General features: G+C 42.0%; 1 protein-coding gene and 1 long non-coding RNA gene across 4 annotated transcripts in view; one reads left to right on the top strand and one right to left on the bottom strand.

Annotated features, from left to right (window-relative positions):
• Nucleotides 1-15475, bottom strand: part of LOC142389952 (sorbin and SH3 domain-containing protein 1-like) — a 33471-nt gene extending 17996 nt beyond the window's left edge. For 2 of the 3 annotated variants that reach the window (XM_075475216.1, XM_075475235.1), the window contains exons 1-14: nucleotides 15345-15433; nucleotides 13358-13400; nucleotides 13047-13130; nucleotides 12562-12678; nucleotides 11698-11804; nucleotides 11381-11522; nucleotides 11090-11119; nucleotides 9705-9847; nucleotides 9247-9307; nucleotides 9047-9121; nucleotides 6490-6525; nucleotides 6275-6377; nucleotides 5156-5270; nucleotides 3190-3273 (exon numbers count right to left, since the gene is read on the bottom strand). In XM_075475216.1, coding sequence (XP_075331331.1) covers nucleotides 3190-3273; nucleotides 5156-5270; nucleotides 6275-6377; nucleotides 6490-6525; nucleotides 9047-9121; nucleotides 9247-9307; nucleotides 9705-9847; nucleotides 11090-11119; nucleotides 11381-11522; nucleotides 11698-11804; nucleotides 12562-12678; nucleotides 13047-13080 — 1047 coding nt within the window. In that variant the 5' untranslated portion in view covers nucleotides 13081-13130; nucleotides 13358-13400; nucleotides 15345-15433. Of the gene's footprint in view, nucleotides 1-3189; nucleotides 3274-5155; nucleotides 5271-6274; nucleotides 6378-6489; nucleotides 6526-9046; nucleotides 9122-9246; nucleotides 9308-9704; nucleotides 9848-11089; nucleotides 11120-11380; nucleotides 11523-11697; nucleotides 11805-12561; nucleotides 12679-13046; nucleotides 13131-13357; nucleotides 13401-15344 lie in introns of all 3 variants that reach the window. The other variant, XM_075475225.1, reaches the window with a different exon arrangement.
• A 145-nt stretch (nucleotides 15476-15620) lies between these two features.
• Nucleotides 15621-20246, top strand: LOC142389966 (uncharacterized). The gene is made up of 2 exons (XR_012770419.1): nucleotides 15621-15695; nucleotides 15925-20246. It is a non-coding gene; the product is annotated as an uncharacterized LOC142389966 (long non-coding RNA).
• The last annotated feature ends 2018 nt before the right edge of the window (nucleotides 20247-22264 follow it).

Below are 22264 nucleotides of genomic sequence, written 5' to 3'. Positions count from 1 at the left end.
GTTTCTGCAGAATTTCATGTGCGTGTTTCCTAACAGGTGTCTGCGGCCACTCAGAGCTCAGACTCCTGAATGCCGCTTTCATAGTCAAAATAGCGATCATGAGTGGGTCATGGTAACATGAATCCCATTCTTTCCAGTGCCTTATTTGTGTTGATATGTTCTTATGAAAACAAAACAGCTACCCCCATGGGGCCTGTTGCTGCCGTGTGCGCCCCTCGTCTTCCCTCCGCTAAATGCTTAAAGGTAAAGGTTAAGTGTATAACAGAGGTTAAATATTAGAGCACAATGAGCTGGCAGGCTTACAGAGTTGCCCCCTTTAGAATATGTCAGGTGGGGGGGGGCGGGCGCCTCCCAAGTAACTCAGCGCTGAGACAGTGTGGCAGCAGCCTCCCATGTCAGCATATGCTCAACAGATGGAGTCACTCTGTCGGTTGTAAGGGGCCAAAGTACTCTTCCTGACCATAAATATGTGTGGAATTCAAGCTCCAGCTAGCTATCTATATCGATGAGCCAGCGTTTGACTGTAACTGTGCTCGGATGTGCTTTCAGACTCCTCTTGAACCTTTAACTTCCTTGTATTAATCAGAAGGACTATTAGTGTGATTAGCCACAGGTTTCTTTTTAACTCTGAGGCTATTACCTGACTCGAAGAGGCCTCTAGTGGATAAGTAATGCTGATTTGACAGGCCACGATGGGGAAGAAACAATGTGCATATTTTACTAACAGTGATGCTGCTCTTTAGAGGTATTTGGATGAAATCTAAGACTGTTATAAAGATTTAGATCAAAGGATATGATTATTATCATCAGAGACATTTCCCCTCATTATTGCACTTCATTAGCGGAATGGTTCTTCCTCGGTGCTTTAAAGGTGTTAATGAGAAAAAGACCTAACTGAATCAGAGCTGAGAAGGTGCTTCGTGTAACTTCCGTTTTTTCAGACTTCCTGCCATATCTTCCCTCTGCTACCAAGTGAGTACTGATACGTCAATCAAACTCCAATGAGCCACTGTGTCTGGCTGAGCCTTAAGGTCAAATACCGCACATACCAGGTGCAGCTTTAGAAGTGACTTTGACATTAAACAGGAGCCAGTCATCAAACCGAGCGCATCTGGCAAACATCCAGGCTGCCATGAAACACAGTCGGCCGCCTCCGGGACGTCTTTCACATGTACACTAACCCGGAACAGAACCGTCTGCCCGCCGCTTCTGGAAGATGCTCGGACATGACCTCATGTCGTAGCCCGTGGTGCCACCTCATATGATCCAGGGTGTGGCTCTGACTGACAGAGCACGAGGAGAATCAACATCTGTTTGTGGGCGGCCAGCGCCACACTTTTCTGTTGCTAGCCAAAGCACGGATTTGTCACAAGACTGTACACGGCTTCATGTCTGCACCCTGTGGATATCTTGGTAAATATAACAGATCGTGCAGCAGACAGACAGCAATTATTATTTCAAGTGCCTGGGATTATCCTGAGCCCGATGCTCGCGTGGACTGCAGCCTCTCCAAGTGAGGAGTGACTTCTAGATGAATCATTCGATCCGGTTTTCCAGCTTATGATGTGTATTTTAGTTGTTCGGATGCATATCAGAGTGAACAAGACAAAGTGTTTCTTTGGGGGCGTCGAGCTAAAGACATGGAAGACCAGAAATACTGGAACGGAGATATAAAGATGATGAGCCTTTGCTGCTATCATTTAACTCTTAATCATGAGTACCTCTGTTAATACTGAAGTAAATAGAAAGCTAATTAATCACCGACATCTTCAAACTTTGAACTGTACAGGGATAAAGGCCACAGCTCAAGTAACTGAGACAGCTTTCGTTTCCTGAGCCGAATGTGTTCGCTCAGGCTCCCAGATGCAAATAAAATGGTGAGAAACTCTTTTTGAGGGGAACAAAAATAGACTCTCGCTGACTATTTTAAACACCACTGGGCACAACATCTTTTTAAACTGTTTGAGGTGATTATGCTGAATGACAAGAGGCTGTTTCGGTTGCCATGAAAATGGGGGCTGCATTGATGATTATATGCATAGGCAGTACTGTGCAAATGTCATTTCTTTATATTTTGCTTCCAAGCTGACAGATATTCTTGTAATCTTTTAAAGTGATTTTTTTGCAATAGTTCTCCAGACTTTCAGAAGATCTTTTTTCAGAAGTTTTTCTCATTTTCAGTACAGTGTCTTTTTTTTTTTATCAAGCCATTTAACACTGACCTATATCAATCATTACAGCATAAAGAAGAACTTAGACACTTTGTTACAAAGACACATCATTTCTTCACATATTTTAAGTTCGATTTAAAAATAATGCCAAGTTTGAGAGAAATAAAAAATATCTTTTGCACCAAGAAGGTGATTCCTCAAGAGCTATTACCTGAAAACTTGGCAAATTTCAGCACGATGTGCAGTGCGTCATCAAAAAATTTGACTGGAGGACAAAAGAAGAAGTGGCAGGCCTAAAAAAGACATGTACAGCAGATGAACTGTATCACCATTAAAAAAAGGACATCAGAAATGCTCTCCATGGAAGGGTGGCTGTCAAGAAGCCGTTCTTACAGAAGGGAAACATGGAGAAAAGGTTGAGGTTATGCCTATTTGAAAGGCAGCCAACATCCAAAGAAGAGCTTTGGAGTGTCCTTCAAGAAGCCTGGAGGACTATTCCAGAAAACTACTAAGAAATGACAAAAAAAACATGTCTAAGAGGGTACAGGCTGAGTTGAGTGCTCATATCAAATACTGACTTTCGAGTTCATTCGAACTATACAAACTGTTTTCCATGTTTCAATAAACTGCTACACCTATTTTATGTTTTCCTGGAAGTATATAAAGAAATGATGGGGAGGCTAAAGACCTTTGCACAGTACTGAACACTGAACATCCTGAAAATGTGTCGAAATTTCAGGAAAACATGACAAACTGCGATGAGAGGCAGATGAAAGTTGCTTAGCAGTTTGTCTCATAAAGCTGTGTTGATGGGACACGAAACGGGCATTTACGTTTTTCATGTGCAGGATCAAATAAAGAAATGATTCGATAAATTGCTGCAAGTGAATGGGAGGGAGAAGAGACTGAGGTAGTCCTCGCAGGCAAGACAGTTTTGTTTAGACATTATTCCAACATGGATGTTATGACATGCAATAAATGACAATATGCTGTCGAACTGCAGACAGCGACCACTTACCGCTTTGTCAAACTCCATCTCTGAAAAGAATTTATACCAAGGCTCATTCTCTAAATCTACATCTTCTGGACTTACATCCTGAGTCTAGGGGCATGGCAACAAGAAGAGGAGGAGAAAGACAAAGAGAAGACAGTTCAGACAGCACAGCATATACACACCACGGTAATGAGCCAATCAGACATAGTTGTCTGAGCCAGCGTTTCTACCTGACAAGAAAAAAATACATCTGCGATAATGCAGCTGGTGTACACTGAACTCGAGGAAGGGGGACGATATGTGATTGTTTTCTATAGTCCATCTTAAAAATGGTTTGAAATTTTCAGAGGATACTTATTTGCTTTCTTGCAAACAGTTGGATGAGAGGATTGATGTCGCAGCCAGCAGCTGATTAACAAAGCTTAGCATAAAAACTGGGCAAAAAAGGAGCAGACAGTGAGACTGGATCTGTCCAACAGTAACAACACCTGCTTGCTAGCACCTCTTAAGCTCACCAATTAATACGTGATATCTCATTTGTCTTCTTGCCGAGTATGGTTGCCAGGCAACCGACTGAGACTCCAGGAAGTCACTGCTCCCAGCCAAATAATTGTCAGGCTTGTAACACTTTAGTTTTTGCACAGATCAAGTGCAAAAAAATCTAATATGTGAGTTACTGAGCTGTTTAGATGTTTCCAGTCTTTGTGCTAAGTTAAGCTAAGCAGCTTTCGCTGAATATTTGGACAGAGTGGGTCCTTTAATCTCAAACATTAACAAGGTAACTGTTTCTCCTGTCCATACAGTTACCATCCACTGCAGCCCAGCAAGGAAAAATCATCACATCAAATACAAAGTGGATATTTTGCATAAAAAAAGGCTTTCATTTGGGAAGATACTGACTTGATTTGACTGCTGAAACCTAACATTAACCTTCATTATACTTCTGATCACACTCTCTCAGAACAGGAGAAACAACTTAAGCCTCCTTCAATAAAAGTGCATCTCTATTGCTTTAAAAAAGAAAAACTTGAACAAGATATTAACCTAACCTTAAAGCACAAAGTGCAACCGTCAAATAAATTCATGTACACCACATTATTTCCACTTTGTAATCAACAAACACATACATATGATGAGCAGAACATGCATACTCAATTTTCATGTATATAACCGTCAAACTATCCAACACAACTTAATACACAGAGTGAAATAAATGGACCTAAGATGCAGCAAGAAGGATACTGCTCCATAATAACTGAGCTCGTAGAGGAAAAACAACAGTGTTCATTATTTTAGAGAGTCAAAGGACAAACTGGAGCGGACCCTAATGAGCACAGTGGGATCAAGCCAGATCTCAGAAAGCAGCTAGCTTCATCTATTAGCTTGATGCAATTGGGCATCGAACAAGCAGGAAGTGCATAACTACCTATCTACCCCATCAAAACAATGAACATGTTTTATCATATAAAAGAAAATGCTTATCACTTGAAAGTCTTGAAATTCAAAAAAAGAAAAGAAAAAAAAACAGCCGGTGAGGACACAGAATAATTCCTCATCATCATTTGATTCACCACAAGCTGTCTGGTCCAGAGATGTAAGTGGGACAGACAGCGTCACACTTCCTCCAAAGGAGACACACCAGATCCATGCTTTGTGTCTGTGCTGGGTGCCTCTCGCTGATCCAGCCCAATAACCTTAAATTGAAGACAGCAAGACAACGGCTATCCTTGTAAGTGATACTCCCCCCTGCCCGCGTCCAAGCAGGATCGTTTGTCCCTGCAACAGGACACCCTTTAGGAATGTGGTGGCTACACACACGTCGCCTTCCGAGCTGTTAGTGATACAGCCACCAGGGAGCTTAGATACAGAGGAGATGGTTGGGGTGGGGGGTGGGGGTAGATGATGGGTGCAATGGGGGAAAGCTCACACAGCATGAACACAGACAGACAGACGGAGGAGAGAGAGAGAAGCAGGCGGGCGGCTGGCGTACCGTTCTCTCCAGCTTCAGCACCGACGATTTCCCCGGCTCGTACTCAAAGATGCTCTTGGGCTCGGCGCGGTACTTCCTGGTGTCTACCTTTTTATCTGGGGGCTCCCACTCGTTCCTGTGGAGAGGCGGGTGTCAGGGAGGGGTGGGGTGTGGGATCGAAGAGAGCCAATCCTTATCAAGTGGTCTCCATGGCAACCAGCATAGGCTGAGATGTTTTTTTTTATTTATTTCTTATTTATTTCTTTATTTTAAACATGACGTTGGCACTCGTTGTGCCCCCTCTCTCTCTCTCTCTCTCTCTCTCTCTCTATGTGTCTGTCTCCTTCTTCTAATGATGATAAGACTGAAAATCCAATTCACGGCTGGGGCCAAGCTGTAATTAGATCACGTAAACAAGATTGGACCCAGTGACAAAAAACAGAACGCAGCGTTTCCGGAGAGAATTTCTTAACAGACTGCCGAGGCTGAAATGACTCCACTGACTTCCACCAGTAAAAAAAAACACAATTTCTTTTATGAAATTCACATTAACGATCTTTTCAGTCACCTTGACATAGATGTGTTCAGGTAGGCGGCGCCGCAGAGGAAGGTCAGTCCTCAAAATGTCATCAGCAGCTTTTGTGGGCAACAGTTTATCCTCTTTCACCTGTCCCTCTTTATCACTCTATCATTCATTTCTTTGAGAGCCGATGAGCCTCTGTCAGTGCTGGCATATGTGTGTGTGCGTGTGTGTGTGCGTGTGTAGGGGGGTCAGACTAATCAGATATCATGTAAACGCTGGAGGACACAGCAATGAAAGCCTCTGGAAGCAAAATAACCTGAGATTCAAGAGTCAGGAAGATGGAACAGTCTTTTTTGCCTTGGACAGTCATGTTTAGTAACACTCACTACGGCTCACATTAAAGTGGACACTTGTGTACTAATTATTACAGCCACGGTCATATATGGGAAAGCTGCCTGTCAACAAGATGGATGTAAATAGAGCTTATATGATCAGAAATGATTTTATTCGAAATGACTAAATTGTATCACAGAGCACCTTTCTTTGCACACAAACAATAATACTAAAATCCAAACTGATATCATAAGAAAGGTTTGGAGCAGATGAGGGATACTGACCTTTTGGCAGAGGGTTTCAGGGAAGAGGAGCGCGTTGGCACCGGCATGGATCTGCCTCTTGAATCAACCTCGTCGTTGCTTTTCGAGCGCGGGACAGTTTTCACTGAAAGTCGTCAACAAAAAGACAACCGATCAATCGTTATGCTTCAAGGTAAACAACAGACTTTTAATGCTGGGTAAACGGTGATCCAAAGATTCCATTTTCCGAAACTCACCATCTTCCAGGTAACCAAAGGGGGTAGGAGCGTCGTCTGAAACGGTAGAAGAAAGCTATCACAAAACATTCATTATAAAAATTTATCTCCTACTTCTACAGCACAATACTAAATAATTCAGAATCCTGTTTTATCCTTTACCCCTTGCCTCACACCTTCCATTAGGCTAACCATCACAGGCTCACCAAACACAATCAAAGTGTGTCAAATCAAAGCACTTTACTGGAAGCATTACGGAGCTAAAAAGGGATCCAAGCATCAGTGAGCATCAAGACTGAATGAGCCACAGGGCCAAAGTGCCACACTCAGAGCGATCTCTTTATACTTTTCTGTAAGATAACATTTAAAGGATCATAACAGTCACAGTCTCACATGATACTTGTTTAATTTACATCCAGTGTTAAGCAGAGATTATTGATGTGAAATATGCTAATTCACAACCCTTTCCCTGTTTCTAAAAAATAAATATTCTCTAAAAGTGTCAGATCCAGAACCACAACCATGAACCGAACACTGTGGAGCATCTAACCTAAACACAAATTAGAGAAGTTTATTAGGAGAAATGTGGGTTGTAGGGAGCTACATCTCTGTGGAGAACAGTCCACAACTACAATGCAGCACTGCAGCACCATCTAGTGGCTAAAACAGTGCACTACTTCCGCAGCACAGAAATGGGCAGAGATGATGCTCTGTAAAGTTGTTAGAAAAAGCATCTACAAAATGAACCAATGAACCAAACATTAAAAGAAAAAGAAGAGACAAGTGTCAGAGGCTATAAATGATAGATGGTTAACAGGGGAAAAAAGGCCATGTGTGAGTGTGTTCAATAAGATTTGAAGGCTTTGTACGTCCTTCTCATCAAAATGTACTTTTCAGAGTGTTTCTGAAAAACTTTGTTTGTGTAGATAAGATTGTTAAGAGCCATACATGATTAAGTTAATACTTTCACAACCCAAACTATATTTTCTGTGATAAAATCAATAGGAAGGGACGAAGATGCTAACCTGACTTTTTGTACCTTACATTGTCCCATTTTCCTAGAACATTAAAAACAAAAGGCACACCAGTCCCATCAGTCTGTGAGGGGGAGTTTGTATAAATGATTACACTTTCTTAATCATTCTGAAATAATAACATCATTAGGGTCATGCATGACACAATATGTGACCGTCACATGTAACACTGTGGGACTAATGTCGCACAATATTTAAAGCCTGTTTAATAATTCAACACGTAGGGACACCACTGAGCAATACTATTATCATCACTCATAGACTGAGCGTTACAGGGTGTGGTTTTATATCAAGACAGTAAAAGTTGGTTTTCTTTGGCCCAATCCCAGTTTTCACACTCATGAACTCAGATATTTCTACTTAATGCATAATAACTCTGAGCTGCCAAACTGATATTTCACCAAGTGCACGAGCCCTAAATGCATGTTTTCAATGCTGTAACGTGTCCTTTCTCGGGGTCTATAAATTTGCCGACTTTCCTCTAAGGTTAGCGAAACTTGTGATGCACAGCGTAAGTGTAAATGTCCTGACCCTTACAAAATGTTCACAAACCATGCATGTTTGGGTTCGGCCTGAGGAAGAAAGTTTATCTGTAAAAGACAGCCTCTCCCTGTTGTGGTGATTAACTGCACAATTGTTGATTTCTTATCTTAAATTTGGGTTATTTTTTCTTCTTTTTTTTTACTTTCCTTTTTTTAATGTTGATAACTTGTTTCCAGACAACACATGCCTTCACTGTCGGGCCTATTTCTCATTTCTATGCCATTTGTAGCCCTCATCAACTCACTCAAACACTACAGTGAAATCTGTGAGGCCTTAACAGAGCTTTGGGTGGGGAACTGGGATTAGGTCATAGTCCAGTGGGATGGACACAGGACAAGGGCCACATCTCTGTGGCTAAATGATTCAGTCGAGGTATCTGTGAAAGGGCAAAGTTTTTGTGGATCTTCTGACGAGTGTCTACTGAGATAATTCCGGACAAACTGCCGACAGGCCGTGGAGCGATAAGCTAGAACAAGACTTTGGGACTTAAGAATGTGCTGCTACTGCTGAAGTCTGTTTTTGTTTCATCAGTGAATAATCTTAAATTGTAGAGGTGTAGAGGTGGGATACGTCTTCTTCAAATCATGGATTGTTCCACTTAATATATTTGTACCACTCAGAGTAAAGATCTTTTCCACAACAGATAGCCTGACTTTTACTAGCAGAAAAAGCAGGAAACATGTCAGGCAATGAGCCAGAAAGCACAATACACGACTCTGAAGCAGCTTAAAGAAACAATTATTCATTTTCTTTTTTATCTGCAACATACCTAAATGTACTATATTAAATCTGCATAGAACTTGCACACACAAAATTAAAAACCTTTTTTTTTTGGTGCAAAGAAAAGATAACATAATATTTTAGGAAACTTTAATGCATCTTTGATGTGTTTTTCACGAGCAGGTACTAGAAATTTAAAAAAGAGTTGTAGTGTTTGAGAGGGCTCGAGATGGCCGCGGATTAGTAAAGCCAACGAGAGCAGAGTTACTGCCGTCATATACCTTTTGATTTCATGTGAATGTCATAGTTCTCAGGGAAAATGTAGGTGGGGCGGTACGGATTTTCCTCAATAGGCTCTGAACACAGTGATGGAGAGACAGAGGACAGCGTGACATAACACAGACGCACAAACAAAAACACAGAAGAATCTTGGACAGCAACAAGGAAACAAAAACACACACACAAAAAAAAAAAGACTCACCAGGTATCCTATGAATCTGTTTGAACATTGTCTTATACCAGTCTTTGGACTTTTCGGTGTTCTGAAATGAAACAGTGGAAATTATAAATCGTTAGTTGGGAAGTAAGAACATCTGACAAAGATCAACCCTCTGCTTTTTAATACTGGTTTGGCAGATATTTTTGACTTGTCAAACACTAAAGCTTTAGAGTTTTGGTACTTTGTAGGCTAACACTTAAATGAAACATTATTATTTCCCGTGCTTTTCACCTGCTATAACAAGTCCGGAAAGCTTTATTGCTAATACAAGGACAAACATTAAAAAAACAAGCCATTACAATGTTTGTAATGCTTTTGTATGTAAATAAAACATCTTCTGCTATGAGAAAAATCACCAATCCATCATAGAAATAAAACACCAATTAAACATTTGTAGTGAGCTGATTGGTCTTCTTTGGACAGTTGGTTTTGTGGCTCACCCGCACGGGCACAATAGGCCTGTTGAGAGGACTGAGGACCGGGGAGTGCAGTGATAGCCGCAACCTCTTCCCGTCCATGTCAGAGACCGGACTCACAGAGTCTCTCCCAGGGTCAGGGCTTTTGTCCCTCTCTGGAGTTGGCTCTGTAAAGCACAACAGCAAGATATAATCCAAAAAAGCCTGAAAGACTGACAAAATTCAAAGTTCACAGCACATTTCTAGTGACATGTCAGATAACTCGCAGGACAGGTTCAGGTCACATCGGGACTAATTTGTTTTGCATTAAATCAAGCACTGATGATGATCCAGACCTCATGCAATAAATACAGGTGGGATATAAAAAGAAAGAGACTATTTCCACAGCATTCATTTAAAATTACAGAGCAGGAAAGTCCATTCATAACGCTGTATACAACTGGTTTAGCTTACGTCAAGAAGCAGTGCATTGTGTGTGCGAGGGGCTTACAGTGAAGAGACTCCATAATGTCTTTACTTCTGCTTAATCGGACAAAGTTATCCTGAAAGAGCCAGCCTCGTGGGTGCAATGAATTCAGCAAATATATAACTTAATGCTAATTAACTCAACTTTTTCAGTTGCTCATCGATGACTTGCTTTATGCATTATTAAAGTTCTTAAATCTCGGTATGATTGCCTATCTGTTGTATAAGCATAGGTAACAGCAACTTTCATGGCTGTCCCTGGTACAGCTCACACCTGCTGCCTCAAGGGTAACGTTTTTGACACATATCAGGGATGTGACACTAAAACATTTGTCAGCGAGTATGCAGAATTCCAGTAGGGTCTGCGTGCCCAGAAATATCCTCATCAGAATTTGTTTATGTACTGTACATGAGGCCACTCGACCTCCCATTTATTGTGACCATGCTGACTTGTCCACAGACTTCTGAGAGATACCTTTTTCTGTAGATGCTTATATGCGGATGGCATTCCGCACATTCCAAGCAGGTACTATATTAAGAACAACTCTGCATCCATGTGAGTGTTTGCAACAGAGTATGAACGGGTCCCGAGCGCCAAAAAATTTGGTGCATCGAGTGTCAAGTAGGTGAGAGAAAAGAAAATACAATCTAACTGCACAAACAGCGGGATGCCATTCTGTAATGCAAATTTGTGTTACTGAAAGGGATAACAACTACTACAAATAGGGTTTGTCCCAGATTTCATTAGTAACAATACACGAGGAAGGCTACCAAAATTGCTAACAGATAAAAAGTGAGTCATTCACTGCATTAGGTTTATTTTAAATACATTAAGCAAAGATTTTTGCCTTGTAATAAAAATTGAGGCTGTACCTGGAAATACAGAGCAGTAAATAAAAGAATGAATCAAAGTATCTGTTCATCACCAGAACCCAAATGCGTACCTTCCAAATGAGAGAGATGCTTTTGCTGCACTGTTGTGAGAGAAAGACACACAGAGATATGGTGGTGAAATGGGACCAAGCAGTGAAGCCAGCGTGTGAAAGCACATGTTATTCTGTATGTTCCACAGCCACAGGCAATGCTGAGGGATCACACACACTGTTAAGACTTAGCAAACAATACCACAAATCTTGGCAAGTAAAGTCTCCCACGGCCGAGTTAATGACAGACTCCGATAGCATTTGGATGCTCTCCTCGATATGCGTCACCCACGGCTTACAGACAGTGCTCACCTCTGTTGTGCTGCAGCAGGACTATGGTGGGGTTTACCGAGCTCGTACTGGGATAACCAAAACGGGGAGTAGACGTGAAACAGTTCTGAATGTCCGTGGAGGGGGGAGCGTGGTTTTCGTTTATGCTTTTGGGTAATTTGGCCTAAAAATAGCAGGAAAAAAAAAGACAAAACTTGAGGGCTGAAAGAGTCAAGGATCTGAGAATAGTCTTTCTATGAAATTTCACAGATATCAAACAGAGAAATGAAAAGATCACAGAGGTCTAATTGCTGTAAAGCTTAAAAACGGAGCAAAGATCTCATTGGAGGTAAACGTACCTGGCACTGAGTGTTGTTTTCAGGAGGTAGATGAGCTGTGGTGTTGATGCCTCCCTCAGCCAGTCCCGCTTTAGCGCTGTCTCCATTAATCTGGCCTGCCCAGCCACCTGAAAAGAGTCCAGAACTTTCTTAGTTAGGCAGGCAGTAGAGCAAGAAGAAAAACTATGAGCAATTCTGTAAACTCATTACAGCAAACCATAACGGATAATTGCTGTCCCAATGAATCTCCATTCCATTCAGCTGGGTGAGTGCTTTCTTTGGTGGTTTTCATGCACAGTGTTGTTAATATCCCCAGAAAAGGGAAAAAAACAAGATTCTCCCACAATCTCTGAACTTTGTCATGAGAACAAAAAGCCTATTCAGTGAGCTGCAAAGATCGTTTGTTCCAATGGCCTTTTTATTCAGGCTCTGCAACAATTAAAGCATCTCCCCAACAGCCCTGGCCAGTTCCAGAGTGCTCTAAGTAACAAACAAGCCCACAGTCAAGGCCGGTGGGTCCAAAGTGCAGTGTGGGCGGGCCGGAACAAAGAAGCTTTTTGACTGGCATGGAAATATGAGCAATCACCCCTTATCATGACTCTATGAGTGTGTCCAACAACTGCGCATACACTTCAAAAACATGAGGAGTTATATAATCCTGACATCAGAAACAGCTCCAAAAGGCATGTATGGAATTTTTACAACTAAATATCATGATGAAATGCCTCCTAAATTACAGCAACAATTACGGCCTCTGTCCACATTCCACAAAGACATGCCATTTTTTTTCCAACATGGCCATGAAATTATTACTGCCTTCTAAATATTATTTCATCATGTGGAGAGAGCTCTTACGAAACGGATGGGGCACAGGCTCTGACTTACTTGGCGCTGTGATGACGTTTGGCTTTTCGCAGACGCAGTCCTCATCGTCTATGTGCACGAGCGTGGCCCTTAGAGTCACGACTCCTTTCCCTTTGCACACTCTGCTCGGGTCCAAGTCTGAACACATTTAAAAATGACACCCTCGTTTCCACAGCTTCCGTGGATGCTACATTCTCAGTACTCCGCTCCGGCTTCAGAGCTGCTGGGAATTCAAGTTATTGCCACCTCATGGCCCAAATGACTGAAAATAGAACTGTAGCATCAAAACCAGGCCGTGGAATTAATATTTTAATTAATTACCACCATCACTGTCGGCAGTGAAAGTAGACCAGTCGGGGATTGTTGTGCCATTTTTTTCATTTTCTTTATTGTCAGGTTGTAAAATTTAACACCCCAGGCGAGATTAAGCCTCTTTTATTTTTCTTTGTCGGGTTTGAGTTGTCTTGCAGTTGCAGGTGCGAAAAAGATGTGGCGGGAAACATTACCTGCGGTGGGAATCAGGTCAGGAGAGCCTTTCATGGTTTTCAGAGGTGTGATCCTGACAGCGCAAACTGCTCGAGGACCTGATTCTACAAAACCAATAAAACACGAAGAGACAAAAACATCCCTCTTCATATATGCTCTAAATTGGCATTATTTGTGCCTCTGCACCCACTCTTTGCAGCAAACAGAATGGAACTATTTATTAGTAAGTGATATGTTAACATCAACTGATTTAGCTAAAATCCCAGCGCGACAGACATGGGGTTTACTGAGTTATTTGATGAACTTGGACAGAGACAGAGAGCAGACTTACTGGGAGTTGCTCTTGGCCTTATGCTGCCCTCTGCTGGAGAGCCCTGCAGAACAACAGACAGGGTAGAGGTTTAAACAACAGGTCAGAGTCAATGGCGTGTGGAAAACATACATAAAGAGGCTAAACGAGTGTTGCAACAATAAAAACATGCCACAATTACATAACTTTGGAGATTCCTCTTTTAAATAAGAGGATGAAGGCATCTCTTGATGGTCAGCCCATCCCAGCTGAAAGAGATGGAACACATCCTGGAGCTGCCTGCTGATCAGACCCGTGTCAAAATAACCTTCACATGCACCAGCAATTTAGACATGTCTGTCGGGGAACTTTTTTCGAGCTTTAAAATTAGCAAGGAAGCTAACCAACACTGGACAAATGACAAAAACAAAACCAAACTTGCAGCTGTGTTCCCTTTTAAGATCTAGAGAGAGGACCGCGAGACAGAACAAACGTGCTAATCGAAGCGCCATCAGTGGAGCATGCAGAAGCAGTACCAAGGCCACCAGAAAGGTAGCTGTGAAACACTTCCCGTTGCTCTGCTGGGCCTCCCATTGAGCTCAGCCAGCACGGCTGATTTAAGACATGTCCCCATTTCAAACGCCAAGAAACAGGCCAATTGAATCAAGATCCAAACACACTGAAAGGCACAGACATATAAGCTTGTTATTTATATTCAAAGAAATTAAAAGAACTGTGCTTCCCACAGATGTTTAACTTGTACATTTAAATTTATTTCACCGTGCAGTCACTTGTGCACACACACAAATACACTTAGACAGCTTTTTCACTTGTAAACTGTGGATAATAGTGTTAAAAGTGTGAACAGAACAATCTACCGAATTAATTTTTCAAATCTAAATCACCTTTTATGGTTTTACACTTGGTTGTTTCAGCTTGTGCTGAGTTTATGTTTACAAGTCGCCGTAAATAAGCCAACCTGTGGAATAGGGCGGGGACTGACGTTCCAGCTGGAAACCTCCACAAAGAGCCCTAAATGGACGAGGGGAAAATGGGAGCGATTCCAAAACAAGTCTCAAGGGCACACCGAGCTCAAACCTTTTAAATGTCTTCCAGCCTCGGTGCTGAGCTGTCCCTGAGCATCAGAGAGTGTGTATTTATTTTTCCTCTCTCTATTAAAATCAACTGGCTTCCTGACCCCCAGCATCCCAGAGAGGATGAGATCCATGATCTTATTTCCAAAACTATTAACGGGCATTCCTTTGAGAAGTGCTTGGAATTATGTGAACACTGCTCCTGCCGTATCCTCATGTGAACCGGTGAATCTACAGCAGAAACAAGCACTGCTATGCAGTTTGAACCTCTCAGATATGATAAATAAAGAGATGATGACAGCATGCAGTGTTCAGTTTGCTATATAAACACACTAGAGCAGAAATCACCCCAGGCCTTTTTTGGAAGAGCTACGTATAAGCAAAGCAGGGCAAGAAACGCCATCCATCCAGCCTGTGAAAAAGAGGGGAGCAGTGCTGCAACACTGAGATGGCCAGTGTTGGTTGGGCCAAGACAAACAGGAAAATAAGAGAGGACTGCGTCAGCCCAATTCTTGTAAAATTGCTAAATGCACAGTCACTTCATAGAATCTGGGGAGCTTTTAGACACCAATTATTTAAAAACTTGGCTCATCTGTTTGGAAAAATAAACAGATACGAGGTTACCTCAACATCTGTTGATTTGGTTTAAAGTGCAACAGATGCTGAGTTAGACAGAAAATATCTTCGCCGTCAGGATCACATTTTTGCCTTGGGTTCTTCAGCGATTTGATTAAAAATGTTAAAATCGAAAAAATTAAGGACCAGTCACAAATCCCATCTGTATGCCTCAGTTCAGCCACTGAATGACACGCACATGCAGATAAATAAACTGCTACTGAACGCTCTCGGTTTTTCAGAAATAGTTTTCCAAAACAAACAACTCCCAAAAGGCAACGACTGTCGAACAGCTTTACTGATGCAGAGTGATACATTACCTACTTGATGATGTGCGGGGATAGTCCTCAGCCCACGTTCAACAGCTCCCTCTAAAGCTCTGAGAAAGCTGTCTGGCTGATCTTTGAGGGTCGTCTGGGTGGGACGGTCCCAGCACTGACCTTGACCCTCTCTATCTAGGGGGTCTGTTTGTTTTTAACAGCAGGCGATTCCAGATGGACCTGTCACCACATGCCACCTGGGAATGTGTCACCTACTCAGCAACTGTGCAGACCAACATATAAAATCCTCCTCCCCCTCCAAATGCTCAGGCAGGACGGGCAGGAGGCACAGACAGACTGCTGGAGGCTGATGGCTACCATTTGTGACTGGATGACTGAACCATCTCTAAGGTCCCTAATACCGCTGTCAATTCAACTCCACAATAACATTTTCATGTATAATTAGAGCTATGACACTAAATCTTAAGAATAGTAAGACAGCAAAAACAATTACTGGCAATTGTATGTCAATGTATTTTGACATACATTAAGAAGGATTTCTGTGATTATTGACTGCTAATAATGTTATTTTATACCTTGCTAACATGTCCATAAGAATTTCTTTTGTATATTTCACAAGGTATATCATGAGAGAAATCAACTATTGGTGAAATGCCGAGATCAGACAGCTTTTACGTTCGATGAAGAACACTGGAGGAACAATTCCTGACCACTTGCCTACTGGAAGGATGCGGCTGTATAGTTTAAAGGGCATGTAAGGAACCTATAAAATGGGAAGCTAGGGCTAGCTAATGTTTGGGAGAGAGAGATATTTGCTAGCTGTCGCTGGCCCACTTAGCTGTCACAGTTGCTAGCCACAACAGCTGACAGTGATAGAAAGTGAAAATTAACGTTTAATTAACCGTGCTCTGTAAGATTGACTTTAAAATGGTAATTCAAAAATATTACCATTCTAAAATCAATTTCACAGAACAAAGTCGGCAACTTTATGTAAAGCTAAGCTAACCGCTCGTTTTCACTTGCCTCATATCCACAGAGCAAAATAGTCTCATCAATTAACTTCCTATGCTTTAAGGGAACATTAGTTCCAACACTGAAATATACGTTTGTTTCTCCATTTATATTCAAAGAACTGAAAAGAATATACTTGCTTCCCACAGATGTTTAACTTAAATGTATTTCAAATTAAAGGTGGCAAGTGAGACACCAGCTTCAACTCCATCCCGATGGACACATATTTGATGTTTACCCTGCATGATGATTTGCTGCTGCTGCTGCTGATATTTGATTTTGATTCACTGTTTTGGGATCAGATGTCTTAGGCCAGTGACCTGGGTAAAGAATGTGGGAAGAAGAACAAGTATGACCAAAGAATGGTGGTCTGTACACAGCTGCCAAATGTCTCGCTGACAGGCAAAATCGACCAGCCTCATCTCTTTTTATCTGCGAGTCCTTGCTGTCATTTTCAGAAAGGTTACGGTTAGTAAACATTTTTCTGACCAGTGTAAAAAGGGGTTTATAACCACAAAAATACCAAACAGCCTTTGAAATCGGAAAAGAATAACCAAAAAAAAGGGTTATCCACCATTACCAATTACCAAATAGTAATTACCAGTACTGTTACCAAACAGTAATATTGTGTGGCTCAACAGCTCAGTATGTGATATCAGTTTTTCAGAACAGGGAGGGGTTTTTCTATGTAAAACTCGCTAATGTCTATAGTGGCCTGCCATAGTGAAGCCGTACTCAACATTTCTAAAACTTTTAAATGCTAAATTGGGGGCCCTTGCATCAAAACGCTGTGTACTTATAACACGTTTGTGTCTTACCTGCAGTCAGAGCACTCTCAGTTTGAGGAATCAGGTACATTTGTGTTGACCGAGGAACAAAAGAAGACCACATTTTGCTCATCTTACGCAACTCAAATGTAAACTATTTCATAGCAGTTGTTGCACTGCATTAAAGTATAACATTAGGTGACGCACTGTAGCTAACTATAATGTTATTTCATGAGCAATGTCTCACTGTCTGTGAGTGTATGGGTCAGCGCTACTGTCTTAGCATGCCACCCTCTCTAAGAAATATATCTGGGCCATAACGTAATAACTGTTATTACTTCACACTCTGAACTTCTGCCCCTTTAAGGCAAAGTGAGCATCCACACCTGCTGATTAGAAAAGACATATGGAAATAATTGTCTTTTGATTTCAAGAATAAACTGAAAAGAAACATTTTTAAACTGACTAGACTTTATTGGTCTAATCCTAGTAGATAATAGTAGATTTATTTTTCCTTGAAACGATGTACAATTTCTTTTCTATTGGCAGCAACTTTGTGTGGATTGGCCTCCAGATTTTCTGTTTGACCGTTCTGAAAACTAAACAAAGGCAGGGTGGTACTAAGTTGAACTATGATGTGTGTCATGCAGGGGGTCTCTCCATGAAACGTTCAGAGGCTGCCTTGACACTGTGCTATGTCAACACAAAAGAGCTCTCATCACACACTCAGCTGTACTGTGGACAGAGAGAAAGGGCTGTTACGTAAAACCGTTTGACTTCTGCTTTGTCAACAAATGGCTGAGGAGGGAGAAGCTATCCAGTGCTGCGTGTAGATCACCAAACAGCTCCAAACATGGCTCGAAAGGGCCACTCCAGAGCAGCAGCTTATCCCCTTAATTGAGACCCTCCCAACTCTCTTCCATAAACAGCTTCCATGCTGGACAGCAGCCTGGGATTCAACACATTCCTGGAGCAAAGCTATTTGAAGTTCATTTCAAACAACTGCAGCATAAAAGGAAATGCATGTAACTTACACACTACAGTCATTATAGGCCTCTAAGCAGGATTACACCCTCATGCTGATAATGGAACTGAGTTTAAGCTGAGCTGTATGGACATGGAGTCTATGCTTTTAAATTCTTCAAACCTTAATTCATGAAATAAGTTAAGTTAAATGACTTTATTTATACCTGAAGGTAGATTCGTCCTCCGCTTTCAACCCATCCAGGTTGGCACCTGTTGACACACACACACAGGGTCACACACTCAGAGACAGATGCCAACCTGGAGCGGTGGGCAGCCATGAAAGCGACCGGGGAGCATGGGGTACAGTGCCTTGCTCAAGGGCACCTCAGCCGTGACAAGGAGGTGGACTGACACCCCTCCAGCTATCAGTTCCACCAAGCGAGAGTGGGAATTGAACTGCCGACCTTCTGGTTGTTGGACAACCAACTCTAGCCACAGCCACCCCAAACAATATAAAATATCACAGTAGCAAAGACATTGAACGGTATCACTATCATAATAAGGGCTTGTTTTAAAGATGTGCCCTGACCCTCAAAGGTCCCTTTTTGAGCGAAAAGCAAAACTGACTCATGATGCCCATGTCCTTGAGTACTTGGAGAGGCTCACAGCCTGTCAGGGTGTCCATGAGAAACTCAAATACTTATTGGATGCGGCCCTGGCCAGATCCTTTGGACAGGGAGCACTTGACTCCTATGTGTGAAAGTCCTGGGGAGGACAGCAGCTGGATGCATGGACCACACTGCCTGTTGCAGACAACAGTTAGAGGCGGCAGGCTCCTTATAGCAAGTCTGCTCGGATTTTAGAGGTACCGTAATAAGAATGTTACCCAAGGCAATGCATCTTCACAAAAAGCCCTCCAGGCTACACTCCAAGAGTGAGGAAGCTTGGATCAGAGGCTTCGCACAGAGGATAAACAATTCATATTTAAGTAGCTCCGAGTTTGCTTTTGTATACTGAGTGAAAAGTTCCCCCCCAAAAAAATAAAAAAGTGAAGTAGCATCATTAAAAACAATGAATCAATTATTTGAGATGTGGTATTTAATATGGGAATGTGAGTAAGAGACACGCATGATATTTATTTTATGTCATGACTACATAATGAGCTCAGCTGTGCACTACAGATTCCTCCCGGCTTAGATACAGGACATTAGGTGAGCTGCAATGACAATTTAAATCATTGTCTTAGAGAGTGCTGGATGTTTTGACTCCAACATGGATTGGAAGCTCTGAGCGTGTTCCCTAATATAACTCTCTGAGCGCCTGTGTGACAGGACTACTTGATAATTGAGTCATAGGATATAGCGGCTAAATGGGAATCTAAACAGCGATGTGATAATCCAGCAATTTTAAGTGCTATGAAGGCATCCTCGTGTGAAATGAGCGTGCAGCGGGACTCCAGAGGGTCCCCATCATAGGTCTATTTCAAGAATGTGGGCGCAGTATGACTTGTCTCGTTACACCCAGACACAAACACAACAGGCAGCTCCATCAATAACAGCCCAGCTTCACAGGTGGCAGCACACATATCAGATCTGCAGAACTGTTTCTCATGTCATACGGGGATTTCTACAAACTGTATTAGTGTCACTTGACAATGTTGGTTCAGTTTGTGGGATGGTGAGTCGGAAAAAAACGTCTGATTCTCATTAGAATATCTGCAAAACACTGCCATGATGTTGTTGTTTTCCCATCCCTTGCTAACATCCAACATGAGGACAAAAAGAAAGGGGGCGGGTTTGGCTTAAATCCATCACCAAAGCAACATATTGTCTTTTCACTGTCGTGTTTACATGCACCCATGAACGGGGGGCGTCTTTGTAACAAGCCTCACGCTTCACTTTACCATCCACTTCAACCAATGGCAGGCGATGGCTGAAGCAGACGAAGGGGTGAGGAGTGCGTTGCCGGGCAACCTGCCGTAACATTAACAAGGAGTGAAAACAGAAACCCGGTGTCTGGCTCAGACATCCGGCCTGATCCAAAGCCATCCGTTATTCACAGTAAAGACAAGACTGTTTTTTTTTTTTACAAACACTGTCACTGCCAAGGTCGTTGTTCATGTCATGCAAATACCCAGTTTCACTAAGCAGGTGGTTTCCATAAACACTGGCTAATAAATATGCTTTAACGAGGAGAACAGTGTCATTCAATTATTTGGCTGTTTTCCAGTCAAATAGACTACATTCTTTAGCTTAAACTCATTCTGAGCACATAAGTGCAGTTGGAAAACTGTACCCTGCAATGGCAATTTCTTTTCAAATCTTACTCGGTAACAAATTATGCCACACTTATTTGGCGAAGCAATTAAATTCTAATGAGACTCTCTTTGCCTGTGCGGTAAGAAAAAACTAAAAGCCAATCACAATGGCTGGCTCGTACAATGATTTCAGTTTTGAGATTTATGCTTCTGAGAGTTGCTCCTCTTAAATTTAGGAGAACTGTGTAATACGACGCTAAACGAGCTTAATGAAATATTAACAACTGTGTACCGGGGTCATTTCAACAGGTCCTCTCCTTACCCGAGAGGTTATCACTTCTGTTTGTCAAAACCAAAAAGACTGAACTGCAACATGCTGACCGTGATTTATCATGATGAAATAAAAGCGAAAAAAGTTCAAACTTCACGCTCTGTTAGAATTTATACAGCAACTGTCCGCACCCTGAAATCCAGTCGAGACATATCGAAACACCCTAAAAATGCTGATTAATTCATGGAGAAAATCTTTCATCGCATACAGTTAGGACTAAATCTAGCTAATACAAAAATAAACAAAGAGTCTAATGTCTAATGTCAAAGTTAAAATGAACAAAAGCACACCCTTGTTGAATCTCTTCACACTCAACAAAAACATTGCATCGTTCATATTTGGCTCACTTTAATAAGAGTCAGAGAAACTGGATGCTCTGCTGAGCCCCAAACACATGAGAGAGGCAAGTATTTCTCTGAACATACTGTACACCTCTTCTTCTGCCATACTGCAAATCAGGCACCCGCTTCATTCACTGCAAAGCTGCTACTTAGTCAATATTATTGAAACATGAAAAACATGCAGGATGTGTGGGGAGCTAAAGAATGTCCTGTACTTTCGACACAACCATATCTCTGCACATCTCCTTTAGCTGTGTCCATGTGACGGGGCGAGCAGGGGAGACTGTGACAAGCTACACATCTGCGATAAGCTATAGATCAGCTATAGGACTGCTTTCCCTCTGTCCTTGAAGCAGTTTAGTGAATTATTTGTGTGGGGGGTTAATATTTTATCAAACTTATTCAGCGTCACGTTACGCAGACTCCTTGTAGCAAAATCATGAATGGAAACACAGGCAGACACATGTACATCTGCTGACTTTCACACAACTGCCCAGAGGAGGAGCAACTCATCTTGGAAAGAAGGTGACTTTTTTTTCTCTTTCTCCAATGGCATTCAATATCATTCATAAACGGATGTACACTTAATGATAAAGGGGCTCATGCTGCGTGTTTGTTGGACTGAGATAATAAGACCACTTGAGCTCAATTTCTTTTACTAATGTCCGGTGGCAGTGTAGCTGAGAGCTGAATGTGCACATAAATGTGTTGTTGAGAGCTGAATGTGCACATAAATGTGTTGTTGAGAGCTGAATGTGCACATAAATGTGTTGTTGTGCTGTGAAGCAGTCGTCCGTGCCCCATGCTGTTCATTAGGAGCAGGCAGGACCTGTTTGTAAGACCACATCATGTAGTTAAACATTCATGTCCCTTTGTCAATAGAGGCAGAGAATGCGCACTAATACTACCGTGCAGTAGCACAACAAAGGTGCTTAGCTGGTCATTCTTTAACCGAAATAAGACAAAACTTCTAATCTAGCATGGGGGAAAAAAAAGTGATGGTCCCTAACATCTCTATGCCGCATAATATGCATTCCATTAAGTGCATGGTCCTGATGTCACAGTCATACTGGATGCGTGTGGGTTAGTCTGAGGTCTGCTCCCTGTTTTACAATGACAGAAGCTTCAATACTGGCCGAAAAACTTTAAAGAAAACAAAATTAAAACGAGGTGGTGTGCAGGATGGTGTAGAGTCAGAATTTGTACTCTCTTCTGGGCGGTCAGCATCAGAGGCGGTGAGTCGCATTTCCACGGTATGGATTTGTGTCTACTGCAGCAACTGTCCC

This window comes from Odontesthes bonariensis, chromosome 2 (assembly GCF_027942865.1).
Source record: "Odontesthes bonariensis isolate fOdoBon6 chromosome 2, fOdoBon6.hap1, whole genome shotgun sequence".
In the NCBI taxonomy this organism is placed as follows: domain Eukaryota; kingdom Metazoa; phylum Chordata; class Actinopteri; order Atheriniformes; family Atherinopsidae; genus Odontesthes; species Odontesthes bonariensis.
This window is presented reverse-complemented; position numbering and strand designations above follow the sequence as displayed.